The sequence below is a fragment of the Coenobita brevimanus genome, chromosome 71 (genome assembly GCF_032717465.1).
Source record: "Coenobita brevimanus isolate Jiangsu-jjx chromosome 71, ASM3271746v2, whole genome shotgun sequence".
Classification (NCBI taxonomy): Eukaryota; Metazoa; Arthropoda; class Malacostraca; order Decapoda; family Coenobitidae; genus Coenobita; species Coenobita brevimanus.
In genome coordinates this window covers 33648825-33663004 of record NC_137024.1, presented here as the reverse complement: position 1 = coordinate 33663004, position 14180 = coordinate 33648825, and the positions used below count along the sequence as shown (strand labels likewise).

Sequence of the window (14180 nt, the reverse complement as noted above, 5' to 3'; positions counted from 1 at the left end):
GTTACCAGATAGATGAATATTGGCTACTGCTTCGCTACCACTCATCTCACATTTGCTACAGTATTTCAGAGTGGTGAGGGAGTGTATAATGCGGAATTTTCCTGGGTGGGTACATAAGCGCTTGTGTAAGTACAGTACAGTATGCGCATAGATGCATATAGAAGTATGTGGATAGGTGCATACGTATGTACATAGATGCAAATATAATTATGTGCATAGGTGTGTACGTAAGTACATGCATGGATACATACATAAGTACAGAGATAGCCCGATTATCCGGGCTATATGGTGTGAAGGGGTGCCAGAATAATCCAAAAGCACGATTAATCCTGTCAAAACAAAACACAAGTACAGTACTCTACTGTTAGATTGATTTATTAATGGAATACATTACTATTTGTATCAGTACTCTGACTTTCATACATACACATAAGAATGAAGAAAAGAAGCAAACAAAAAAACCTATTACTGTACTTCACTCCGAATCTGGGTCGTCCACCTCGGGTGAACACGATCGGAGCAATGCCTCATCAACGGGGGAACATGTAGGTGGCGATTCAGCAGCTGTGGACCGGTGTGTATTTGAGACACCTGAAGGGCCAGGTTCAGGGGAAGAAGCTGCTACAGTACCGGGAGGAGAACCAGGGGGAGTAGCAGTACGTGGACGGAAGAACTGCGAAATCCTTAAAAAAATAAATAAATAAATAAAAAAATGGTAGCTGCCTTTGATGTGTGCATTCTTGTAATTAATGAATGCTGAAACAATAAAGAAAATTGTGAAGCTTCGTAATGTAATCTATCTATCTATATACCTAGGCTGCTTCCCCCAAGGAAAGGGAGGTAGCCGAGACAGGACGACTCACTCTCCATTTACTCATCCATTCAAACACATTCATTCGCATCTTAGCCCCAAAGGGGAGAACGGACAGATCCTCACCGCATCACACCGCACAAGGGTCAACTGCGCAATGCAAGCAGTGACATCCACAGCAGGGCCCGACAGCAGGACTGGTTTACCCCTGCCACATCATAACAGACCCATCCCCTTACCCGCACCTGACCTGACTAGCTGATCAGACCAAATGCGGGAGAATATCCCCTCAGGGCTGCGTCATCACTTATTCATTCACAATTTCTCTCCATTTATTTCTGTCACGCACAGCCACTCTTCCTTGCTCAACAGACATCCCTCTCGCATCCAGCGCTCTCTTCACACTGTCCATCCATCCTATTCGTGGTCTTCCTCTCAGTCTTACACCTCTCACATCAGATCTAGTTATCTTTTTCACCAATCGCTCATTATCCATTCTCTCCATATGCCCAAACCATTGCAACACCCTCTGCTCAACTCTACCAGCCATCTCCCGAACAACTCCAGTTCTCCTTCGCACTTCATCATTTCGCACTCGATCCATACGCGTCACTCCACACATACTCCTCAGACATCTCATCTCCATTACATTCAAACTTTTCCTCTCTGCTACACCCATATTCCATGTTTCAGCCCCATATAACGCAGTCGGTACCACAACACCCTCATACAGCCTTCTCTTTACATCCATTCTAAGCGAACGACATTTAAACACTTTTTTCATTCCTCCCAGCACCTTTCCTACTTCATTTATTCTAAACTTCACTTCTGCATCTATTCTTCCATCCACAGCAACATGTGACCCTAGATATTTAAAACAATCTACCTTCTCAAGCAACTCACCATTCAAAACTATATTCATCCCCCTACCATCTATCAACCTCGTACACTTCATCACTTTACTCTTATTCTCATTTACTTTCAATTTCCTCCTTTCACACACCCTTCCAAACTCCTCTACCAACTGTCTCAATCTCTCCTCTGAATCAGTCACCAGTGCAGTATCATCTGCAAACAGCAGCTGCTTCAGATTCCACTCTCCTCCATCAACATTTACCAGACTCAGACCACCTAAAACTCTTGCATTGTAATGTAATAAAAAAATAAAAGAACGCATCATTGTTACGTAATTTACCGAGTCTGACGAAATCCTGTGCCCCTGTGCTGCCGTTGTATGATGCAATCTCTCAGCTCCCAGATAGTGTTGTAGCACCGGGAAAACTCGGCATCGTCTTCCATCCCATCCAGGAAACTGAGGAGGACATCAGTAGCTTCACGTGCCTGCGAGAGTCGAGGCCTAGGGACGCTGGCTGCATCATCATCGCCATCGTCATCATCACTATCATCATCTCTCGGCTGCACAGACTCGGCAATCTCTTCGTCTGTCATAATTTCGAACCCAGGATCTCCTTCGTCAGCTTCCAACCATTCCATAATTTCATCAGCCGTTGCCTCTTCTCCCCCACGTTTTAAAGCTGCCTGGTATGGCTCAAACCCATCAAAATCTTGGACGGCTTCCTCGTTTTGCGACAGCTTGGACCAGGCATTGGCAAGCGTCGTCTGTTTCACATCATCCCAAGCCTTGGCCCAGTTAAATATGGCAGACTTCAGGGAATAATTTTTACACTTTGACAACGTCCTTTGCCCTCTGGTATCCTCATCCTCGTCATCAACCACAACCATGACCTAAGAAAATACATGCAGACGAAAAAGAAAGAAAAATAAGGACATGCCAGATCTCCGCAAGAAACTGTCGTTCCTTTTGGTTAGGTTGCGAGATTTCACTTTCGTATTTTTTCTTCACAATTAATTTTTATTTCGTAAACCTCTTCTATAAATTTTATTTCATTCACCCCTTCAATAAATTTTACTTCTCTGGGGTAGTCAGAGTAAGTTGGTTAAGTCCACTGGACACAAAACAACCTTGCCTGATCGTTACAATCTCGTCACATGTTAGCCAGCATAAAAATAAAAAATAAAACAGGGTTAGGTTAGGTTAGGCTGAGCTGGGTTAGGTTAGGTTAGGGTTTAGGGTGGATTAATTTATTAGGTACAGTTAAGCTATGTTAGGTTAGGTTTAAACACTTAGATTTGGCCATCCCTTCCGCCATTACTATTTTCGAGCAGATTATCGTCATAGTCATATTACATGTATGATTATTCACTTGCGCAACAAATGAGGCCTCAAAACACTCAAATGAACTTAAAAAAAAAAAAAAAAAGGAAGAAAAAAACAAAAATAGGAAACAGCAGTAAGGGAAATATTTGCCCGGTTTGTATTATCATTTGCCCGTACCTATGATTGTCTTTTACTCAACGTACTCAAAGGTGGTTTTCGTTTCCCAGCTGGATGCTAGGTTAAGTTTGGTTAAATTATTAGGTACAGTTAAGCTAGGTGAGGTTAGAACACTTAGGTTAGGAGTCACTTCCAACATTAAGCTTACGAGTCAAACGAGTTGATGGGGAAACAGATTTTACATGAAATGTTTTACTGCCTCAGAAATATAATTAAAATATAATAGACTGTCAGGAAGAACTGATTTGGTAAGGTGCTTTTACTGCCTCTGATAAAGCGTATGTTTAACAAACAAAAAAAAAAAAAAAAAAAAAAAAGGCTTTTCTTGCACTAAAGGAATTAATGACACATACGATGAATTAAAACTTACCTCCTCAAGGAATCGCCGTCGGTAGAGTCGCTTGGCTGCACATATGATGCCTTGATCCATAGGCTGGATAGCTGATGTTGTGCTGGGAGGCAGCATGATGCACCTGATTTGTCCATCATCACTCACGAGTTCAGAAACACCAGGATGAGCAGGGGTGTTATCAAGCAGGAGAACTGCTCGTACACGAGCTGGTGCAATATTCAGGACTTCCTGTTGAAACCTTCGCACCTCAGGGATGAAATTATTAAAAAACCAGTTCTTAAAAATCGCTGATGTGAACCAGGCTTTCTTGGAGAAGTCTTACAGAAGAGGTAATTTATCCGTGCAGGTGCGGAGACAGCGTGGGCGACGAGCCTTGCCAACAACGAGCGGCTTCAACCGGTGGAGACCATCGGCACTTGCACAGCACAACACAGACACACGATCCTTGGAGATTTTGCGCCCAGGAACAGACTCTTCATGGCGCTGTGCAAGTGTATTCAGGGGCAGCGACCAGTAAAATAAGCCAGTCTCGTCTGCGTTTTATACCTGGGAGAAAAGAAGGCCCTCGTCTTGTATAAGCTTCAGCAGTTTCTCCCGAAACGGCTGAATTTGTGATATATCTGCATCCAGAGACTCGCCAAACACACGTCGGTTTATCATTGCATGCCTTGCCTTGAATCGAGAAAGCCAACCATCAGATGCCTTGAAACCCTGGATGCCGATATGGTTTGCTAGCTTCTCTGCAGCAGACTTAATCTCAGCACCTCGTACCATAATGCCGACACTCCGTTGCTGAACAAACCACTTATACACTGCTTCCTCCAGACGATCATCCACTGCAATTTTCATGGTTTTTCTGGCAGCCGAAGACCCACTAACTTTACAGTCAATGGCTATCTTACCTGAGAATTCCATGAGTTTACCCTTGGACTTGCGAATGTCAGAAACAGTTTGTTTGCCTATTCCGTAAAACTCTGAGCAGCGCTTGATACTCCAGCCTGATTCAAGTTTTTTAATCATTTCCAGCTTCTGTTGCAGCGTCAGGACAGTTCTTTTCCTCTTTGTTGGTGGTAGAGCCATGGATATAATGATGAAGGGCATCGCCAGCATCACAAATATAAAAATAAACAACTGCCATAGTGATAGGTCAGGAGGGGTAACAAGTGAACTAGCCATGGTGAATGTCGCACACGTGAGTGACCGAGTCAGACAAGGTAGGTCGTGAGCGGGCGGCGCGGGTGGGGGTAAACTCACGCTCGTTTACTCGTAGCTCGCTCGCTAGCAACCGCGGTGCTTTCTGTTTCAACTGGAGCTATCGTACGGATAATTTTATGAATTATTGTACCACTGAATCATTCAGTTATGGCCCGAATATTCCGAAAGCTGGTTAATCCGAGCCTGGATAATCGAGCTTTCACTGTATGTGAATAGGTGAGTACTGTACATAATTACGTGCATAAGTACGTGTGTAGGTGCATACATAAGTACATACTGTGTATAAGTATGTACATTAGTACATACAATACATGGGTGCATATGTAGGCATGTACATAGGTTTGTATGTAAATAGATGGGTATGTAGTTATGTACATGGATGTGTACGTAAGTGTACTCGTTTATGCAGATGCACATGTAAGTACATATACAGGTGCATACATATGTACATACAGTACATAGATGTGTACATAGTGTATGTAAGGAAATACTGTACCATCCATGTCACAGATAACTCGCCTTTGTTTTGGCCAAGGGCCATGTAATTGATCCTATGTCCCTCTACAGCATTTCCAATTCATGATCCTGTAAAGGTGGTCAGGAGGCCCCTTAGCAAAAGAGACTACACCACAAAGATGGCAGCTGACACAGTTTTTGCATGCCAATGTAACACCAAAAGGGTTCTGCGCAACCGGTAAGGGAGGGGTCAAGAGCATGCGACCGTTAGTGAATGGGGGCCTTAGGGTGGCCATTTTTTACGATATTGTTTCAGTCTCAACTTATAATGCATTAATTTTTTGTTGCAGCATATTGATAGTGTTATACAGTACTTTCTACATATTTTAGTGTTTAACCCATACCATCCCAGACATATTTGCAATTTTATACCCACCCAATCCCAAACCAAAAATGGAAAAAATTTTTATTGCATAAAACTATCCAAAAGGACATATTAATCAAGAAAAAGCACAAAAAAAGTACTCCTTGTAGGAGAAGTAAGAGCAGGATGCCCGTCTGTCGCATTTTTAGGCTAGTTTCCCAAGCCACGAGTGATGCTTTCCTCCTAGCTGGAAGGGGGGAGGAGGACCGGGAGGGAAGGGGCTTTCGACAGCTGAGCAAGGCAGATAGTCAGCACTATCACCACCCTGTGTTGTAAACCACATCATAGGTCAGAGATCGCCATTTCACAGTTATCACAGTCTCACAGTTTCATGGTCGAGGTAACGAAGGTGAAATCATGAAAGAAATGAACACAGGCATGCACTGTCCTTCACAGTTATTACATACACACAGTTATTCATTCATGACACTCATTCACATATTAGTTTTACAGTTTTTCACTAACTATGCCAGAATGAATACAGCTGTACAGTCAAGTCGTGTAAGGTGCAGGTACTTGGTTCTGGAACAATTCCACACCATGGAAAACCGTGCCATAGAAGGAACTAAACTTATGGGAAAAGTGGAATTTGGTTCTGGACGTTCACCGAAAGTCCCCCTTCTCACCCCACTTTTCCCTATTTGCCCCCACTTTACACAGGCACACAATCAAGCAGTCAGTCAATGCATGTATTACACATAACAATAGGCACAAAAAGTGGGAGGATGATTAGCCTTGTATCTACTTGGGCATAATACAGTCATCCGTAAAACCGATATGAACTGGTTAGTGACGAATCACCTATCTCTGAGCTAAGACTAAGTATAATGCCTCCCATCATCATCATCACGTATATAAGAATGATTATTAATGTGTTAAATGTGAGTTTTGTTGACACTTGATCATACAGACTTTTTCAAATAAACTTATTCAGTCAGTGCTTGACCAGGCAGCCTCTGCCATCTTTAATGTTTTGGTCAGTCAGCTGACCATGCCAGAAAAGCACAGCATGGAAGTCGGCGCCATAGGCGACTTGACCGTAGTTATAATAGTTTTGTGGCACCACGTAATCGTACAGTCACAGTTATTCATTAGCTTGTTAGGTAGTAAGTAATCACAGTATCTGTAAATAATGAAAACACGCTCATTCTCAGTTCCCCAAAGTACTGCACAGTTCATTATTCACATATTAGTTTTGCAGTTACAGTAATCCCGCATTTTTTGCGGATTTTTTGTCTACGGTTTTGCCCTCTCGCGGATTTTCTTAACATTAATAAGTTCAACTAAAATATCCTTGAATATACAGAAAACAAAAAATTTGAAATTCCCGCAGCTTCCAATTGTAGCGCGGTAAACTCACGCCACCCTCTGTCCCTTTCCCGCGGCCCCTCTGCCAGTGTTACCATATCTAGCATAATTTTATTCTTTTAGCATAATTTTGATCAAATTTTCGAGTCTGGAATATTTTTTAGCATATTAGAAGTTTCAGAATCATTCTAGCATAATATAGAATGGAATGGAATATTTTTGGAATAATTTTATAAAAGCTACAAATCAGAGAGAGAGAGAGAAAGAGAGACAGAGAGACAGAGAGAGAGAGGGAGAGACGAATAAGGTAAGAAGATGTTTGAATAGTTGGTTACTTTCAGTTTGGGCTTGGTTGGGTTGGATTAGGTTAGTTTAGGTTAGGTTAGGTTGGATTAGGTTAGGTTAGGTTGGATTAGGTTAGGTTAGGTTTTAGGTTTGGTTCGGTTAGGTTAGGTTAGGATAAGTTTGAGCTTTGTACTTTACCCATGAAACCTAGGTTTTTCCGATGGATTTTGGTATGATTCATTTGATTTTCAGCTTCATTTCAGTCGGAAGTGACCATTTTCTGTGTTTCCCCCCCTCCCTATAACCTCCGATTCCCCAAAGATCCCCCATTATTGCAGGGGGATGGGGGGGGGTCATATCTCAAAATCTGGTTATTTCTGACGGAAATGATGCTCAAAATCGAATGAATCACATCAAAATCCATCAGAAAAACGTAAGTTTCGTGGGAAAAAGCAGTATGGGCAGAAAACCGATATTTACCCTCTTACTGTATGTAGGTTCATTTTAATATTTTCATAGTAAACAATACATAATTAATATGTTGCACGAATATGTATAGAATTTTATCGTTTAGCTTCAAGTTAGCATAATTCATTTTTTACTTGGAACAAATTTGCTCAATCTAGCATAATTTTTTCATTGCCCTAGCATAATTTCGTTGTTTGGATATGGCAACACTGCTCTCTGCCCCGCATTCCTCAGTCCACGCCTGACTGCATCACGTGTCTGGTGTACTTGTAACCGCAGTATGATACGAGCCTCTTGCCTCCCACTTGCTTTCCACATGGCCCCAGGACATAAGCCAGCCTCACCAAAGGCTAATAATACAATTAGTAAGAACTCCAAAGTGACAAAACGATCAAGAAAAGTTATGACCTTAGCAGAGAAAATTGTGTTACTGGACAAGCTAAGAAACGACCGTGGGAGTGTTTGCTATCACCAGTTAATGCATCTTTTTATTTTGTACTGTTTTGTGAATAAATGTGTAGATAATTGTGTATTACAGTACGGTGTTTACGTTTTTCCTTCATAATGGAGTATGTGCTTTCAATCTTGTAAGAAGGTATTTCGGGATGAGTATGGAGGTTTCGGGACAATTCGCAGTCACAACAAACACAAAACAATTCGCCTTCATTAATGAAGATAGCTATGGGTGACGCTAGAATATAATTCAAAGGCAACTACAGCGAGGAAGAAACAAGTTAATTATTGACTAAAGGAGCAACTAATAAATAATATCCAGAACCTACGCTACTGAACATAGACTTTGCTGGTTCCCCCTGAAATATAGTTATTAAAGTATTGATTAATTAATAAGTATATTGATAAAAGTATTGATTAGTATATTTATAGAATGGCGGGGAATCGTCCAGGGTGCGAATTGTTCTGAAGGGGAATCGTCCATGTTTTGACGGGGAATTGTCTGACGGCGAATTGTCTCGCAATCAGTATGGACATGGACTGTGTGATGGGCAGCATGGTGGACACAAGTGTAAGATTCAATTGTTAATAGAGTATTCGCGGAATTGAATTTTCGCGGGGGTTACAAGAACGTAACTACCGCGAAATATGCGGGATTACTGTATTTACTGTCTTTTTCAGATGTCACAGTAATGTTCAGAAATTTGCGACAGTATGGTATTCCTCGAAACAGTCTTCAAGGCACAGTCCCACATCACACTCAGCAGTAAAATCAAGTTTCTTTTTGCCTCCTCTCTCAATGTGTTGTTTGAGAACACACCTGGCACCTTCGTGATGGTTTGGTTTTCTGTGCAGTGGGTGGAATATGCCTGATGAAGTGCCTCTCTGTGAGATGAAGAGGTATGTCATGGGCTGGGGTGCTTTGATGGGTTACGATCAGCTGTTGTTCATGCTTGGTGTGAGGTAGGTGGACCTCCAGCACTTCCCGTACCAGGTTGATGACGAAGTCCTCCATTGTCTCCTTGACTCCTGTTACCTGTTGGTGTAGGATGTGCGAGCTGTAGCCAACCAAGTCTAGCAGGTGGAAGAACATCTTATACCATCGCATGGGTTTCCTTGCACAGTCCACAGAAACAAAGACAGCATCAGACTTGTCAGTCACCTTATATTGTGATTATAGACATTGACAGCAGCAAGTTTGTTGACAACCTCTCGGGTGCCCCTTCAATGACGTCGTGATGCCTCAAACACTGGTTGATGCACAGTAATCAGGAGGTTCACATCCCTGTTGTCCATCCGCAAGAGGCATAGGATGTGGTGTGACTGCCAGTACAAGATGCTGCCTGCCTCTCTCATGATGGGAAATCTTGGCATACACCTGCCTGTGCCTCCTCACAGTGCCACAGACAACTGTCTCATGGTGGAACAAGTACTGGCACAAGATGGGACTGGTGTACCAGTTGTCCACATAGAGTATGTGGCCCCTGTTGAGGTGTGGTGCCATCAGGGTCTTCACTATGGCACCAGAGAAGCCCACGCATTGGTCTTTGTCCACTTCCGTTTTCTTGCCCAGGTAAAAAAGCATATCCAATATAAATCCTGTGTTACAGTCACACATTACAAAAACTTTGAGGCCGTATCAGTGACACTTTGATGGAATGTATTGGTGGAATCCTATGTTACCCCTCCACAGTACCAGCCTTTCGTCGATGTTCAACTTGAGGTAGGGGTTCATGGCCTCATTGAATTTCCTCTTGATGGTGTTGAAGATATGCCTGATGCAGTACATAGGATCCTTTTCAAATCCTTGGACAAGCTGACGGTGTTCTTCCAGGATGTCTGAGAAATGTAAATTTCCCACGATGACCTGGAATTGATTGACAGGTGACTGAAGAAGGGGATGCGTATCAGAGGGTCAAGGGACCAGTGCTTTAGTATGGAAGACTTCTTTGTGACACCCTTCAGCAGGACAACAGCCATAAACACATACATTTCATGCACCATGATGTCTGTCCATGCCAATCATCCAGAGTGTGGAGAGACAATGCTGCCAGCCAAATGGTATGCAATGTATGCATTTGTCTGGGTGACAATGTGTTCCACTGAACTATTGGTGAGAAAGTAGAAGTTGCTCCTCGGTGTGTTTGTGTTGAAGTCAGGGTTGGTTGGGCCTGCATCCTCCTCCCCCTGAAACTCAAACATGTTTGGCCTGAAATCTGAGCCATCCTCCCATGTCCAGGTCCTTGGGTCTTCATCACTCCCAACTCCACTTCCACTGTCACTGCCAGGAGGTGACCCTGGACCACTGTGGGCGAGTTGAGGGTCATCCACTTCCTCCTCGGCCATCCTTTGTTGTGCATGCCCATGCTCACGAGGCTTGCCACGGGTGGCATGGTAGCGGAGAGTGGCACTAGCATGGCGGTGCTGCCCTGGGACAGTGCCACAAGTTGTTAGGCCTCGTACCACACATACATGGTGTCGAGAAGATGGGGCAGGTGGAAGAGGTGAGTTGGGGGGGGGGGAAGGTGGAGGGGGTGAGGCAGGGGGAAGACATGAGGCAAGAGGGGAAGGATGAGGAGTGGCAGGGGGAAGAGGTGAAGCAAGGGGGGAGGAATGAAGAGGTGTGGCAGAGTAAGAAGATGAAGCAGGGCATGAAGGTGGCGGTGGTAAGCATACCTCAGAGGAAGGCCCAGGAACAAGTGAGCCAGGACACCCTTAGTATAGCCGTCGAGCTGGTGGCAAATGTTATGGTTGATCATCATCATCACTATCATCATCGTCATCATCCTCAATCACTTCCAATTTTCTCTTCCATAGAAAGTCCTTAGTGTGTGGGACAGGTGGGGACGGTTGGAGGCCGGGGGGGGGGGGTCACGTGATAAACAAACATTTGCCTCCTTTGACTGTCAATAGCGGCGATACTTCCCTGGCGGATACAGGAAGGCCATGGGCGTGCTTTCATCATCCACACCTTCAGGAGCCTCCTCCCCTTCTTCCATAGGTGTTGCCAAAGCCGTAGGAAACACACTCTTGGCTGGGCTAGGCTCCGGTACATATAACTGGGTGGGGAAATTGAGGGATTTCCCATTCTCAATATTCTCCTCCACTGGCTCATATTCCTCCCCAGAAGATTCATCCAGGTCTTCCTCTTCTGGGGAAACAGTAAATGAAGCCACAGAAGAGTCTGTGACCATTTCAACAGCCTCCTTCAACCCAATGAGGTGGACACTTGGGTGTGATTTTCACGACATCCTGATGCTATGATGGACAGTGGCCAACTGATGTTACCCACCGATGTGGAACCAAACGCAGTGCTACAAGTGCCAGTATATGAAGCTACTCCTCAGCAAAAAATTAGCTCGACTGAAGCAGTTTGAGACATGTTACAAGGCTGAAATTTTGCTGTTGGCACCATCACATCAGTGGGATTAAGTGAGACTTTTTGTACTGTCGGCACCATGCCAACAGCGGGATTGTACGGGTTAATGTTTGTTTAATAGTAGTGTGACCAAGAGTTTTAAGTATTAGGTCAGCATAAAATGTAACTGCCAGTTAAGAATGACGGGTTGAGGAGGTTAGGTAGGGATATGGGGGAAGATTGGGAGCTGGGGTATAGGCAGGCTGAGCTCATTTTGCTCCCCCTCCTCCCTTCTTCCCTGGGTGTACTAGGGTAGGAAGGGGGGAACTCCTGAGCGGAAATTAGTACTCGTGAGAGTATATATAGTACAATAATACAGTGTATAATACAGTCGACCCCTGCTATTTATGGGTTCATAAATGCTTGGATTTTTGTGGGAATTTATTTGAAAGTATTTCCTGCTTTTCACTCAGCATCAGCTATTCATAGTGATTCATAAGTGTTTTTTTTTTTTTTTTGCATGTTTTCTGTGAGAAATACTGTCCTGTACATTTAAACTGTGCAGTTACCCTGTATAGGTATGTGCTGTTCAACACATGGGAACTCTCATCATCATCATTGTATGGTGAGTATTGTACACTGTACCCAGAAGGGCTTGTGTATCATCCTGTACTGTTTTTTAAAGGAAGTACAGTATTAATGTGCCATAAAATGCAATTACAGGTGTTATAATGGGTTTGTAGGCAATAGGAATACAGTATCTAAAACAAAATCAGTGACTTCTCTGGCAGGTTTGGGCTGTTCACGGAAGTCAAGTTTCATGGAGTGTTCCATTACGCAACCCCCACGAATAGTGGGATGTGACTGCATAATCATAATCCATACATTCCTAGTGTTAGCACTGCCACAAAATCCATGAACTTAGCCATCACACAGAACTGGGCTACAGTAGTCAGTGCAATAGGACATGGAGCACTGAGGGGCCACAAGGGAAGTCACAGCACTGCAGCAGTGAACAAGGCACGGGGGGGCTCGATTGGCTTGGCACATTGGGTGCGTTGTTCCCACAGTGCACTGTTATTGGCTGGCGTGTACAGTATTGCTGTGCTGTGGGTCTGCCTGCAGGCTGATTGGGTCCCATGTCTGAGCCAGATGATATGCATTACTGCCGAAAAATGCATAGTACTGCAGATTGCTTCCTGTTTCAGCACTGGATAACGTTTTAATAGAGCTGAGCAAACAGCTCTGTATGTGGTAGGTCAGAGCACTCACCATCCACTCACTTGATGTAGTGCTGCTCTCGGGTGTCTGCCCTTTCCTCTCCTCCATCCTTTTTTCCATCCATCCTCTTCTGTCTTTCTTTCCTTCATTCTTTCCTCTTTCTTCTGCCTGCGGGTGACTTTACACTGCCTCTTGTTTCTTTCTTTCCTTCATTCTCTCCTCTTCCTTCTGCCTGTGGGTGACTCTACACTGAGTGAGAAGCCAAATGGTTTCCTGTACACCAGGAAACTATTTACTATGCTGGGTGGTAACCATACAACCAAATTTTGGCGCCTGGTAGGGTAGTGGGTAATAACGGTGCTCCAATCGGATTGAGCTGGTGAAGGTTTATATCCAAGGGGTGGTTGGGGTTTATTGCTCATGTAAAGCCACTCAGGGATGAGTGAGGCTGGTCCCTCTCATCTTAAATGCCAGGACCAACTTGCCTAGCCGTGGGGTTATATGCTCCTCATGGGGCAACGTAAGATTGGATGATGGATGGATGGATGGCAAAACGCTCTGGATGTTGCCATGATGGATAATTGAGAGTTTACTGCATTTCACAGTGTTGTGTTGTCAGCACACTATGAATTCTAATATTTTACAATGGCCTCTTCTCAGCAGTGTTTAATAATTATTTGAAGGTTTAAATGCCATTGGTAATAGCATTTATGCATGAAAATACTTTAATTTTATATAGACAGGCTTGCATGCCCAGAAGTTTGGAACAGTTGCACCATCAATGTTTTCCCCATATGTCATTGAAGTTATGTTTTCCGCTAGAACTCTGTTTTCACAGTCTAATTTCTTCAGGCATATACCTCTAATTTGAGGCAATAAAGGAAATCACGCTTGTAGTTTCTGTGACTATCATAGTTAATTTTTAAAAGCAGCATAAACCTGGTGCAATTACCCTGCTGTGCAGCAATTATCACTATTGTAGGGTTCAGCATGCATGAATGTGTGTGTTTATGTGTGGGGGGGGGGTAGCAGGTTACCCATTTTGAACCTCTGATGGGGAGTAAAGCAATCCTAAGGTGGGGGGGTAATAATGTTCATGATAATTTTTAATGTGGTATGATGTTTGCAGGTTGCCCATTTTGAACCTGTGTGTTGAGTGAAGCAGTCCTCCTGGGGGAAGGGGGAAAGATCGATAATGATGATTTTTATTGAGGTGTTATGATTGTAGGTTTCCCATTTTCATTGGAGAGTGAAATAGTCCTTGGGGGGAGGGGGAAAAGGCCGATGATAATGGTGTTTTTAGTATGGTATTATGCTTGCAGGTTGCCCATTTTGAACCTCTGTGGGGAGTGAAGCAGCCATGGTGTAGCTTGGAGGGGGAGGGTAGTGTGAGCAGCCCATCATCACCCTCAGGGGACACCTACCCTGCCTCCCCCCCAGACCTGACTTGTGCCTCCCCCACCCTAACCTCGA

General features: G+C 43.8%; 1 protein-coding gene across 1 annotated transcript in view; it reads left to right on the top strand.

The window, feature by feature from the left end:
• The window catches only part of Asx (transcriptional regulator additional sex combs), a 243734-nt gene that overhangs the window by 161159 nt on the left and 68395 nt on the right, over positions 1-14180 (top strand). Inside the window, exon 7 of the mRNA XM_080277837.1 lies at positions 14030-14180. This exon is cut by the window's right edge and continues 808 nt beyond it. Within this exon, the coding sequence (XP_080133963.1) occupies positions 14030-14180 (151 nt within the window). The remainder of the gene's footprint in view (positions 1-14029) is intronic.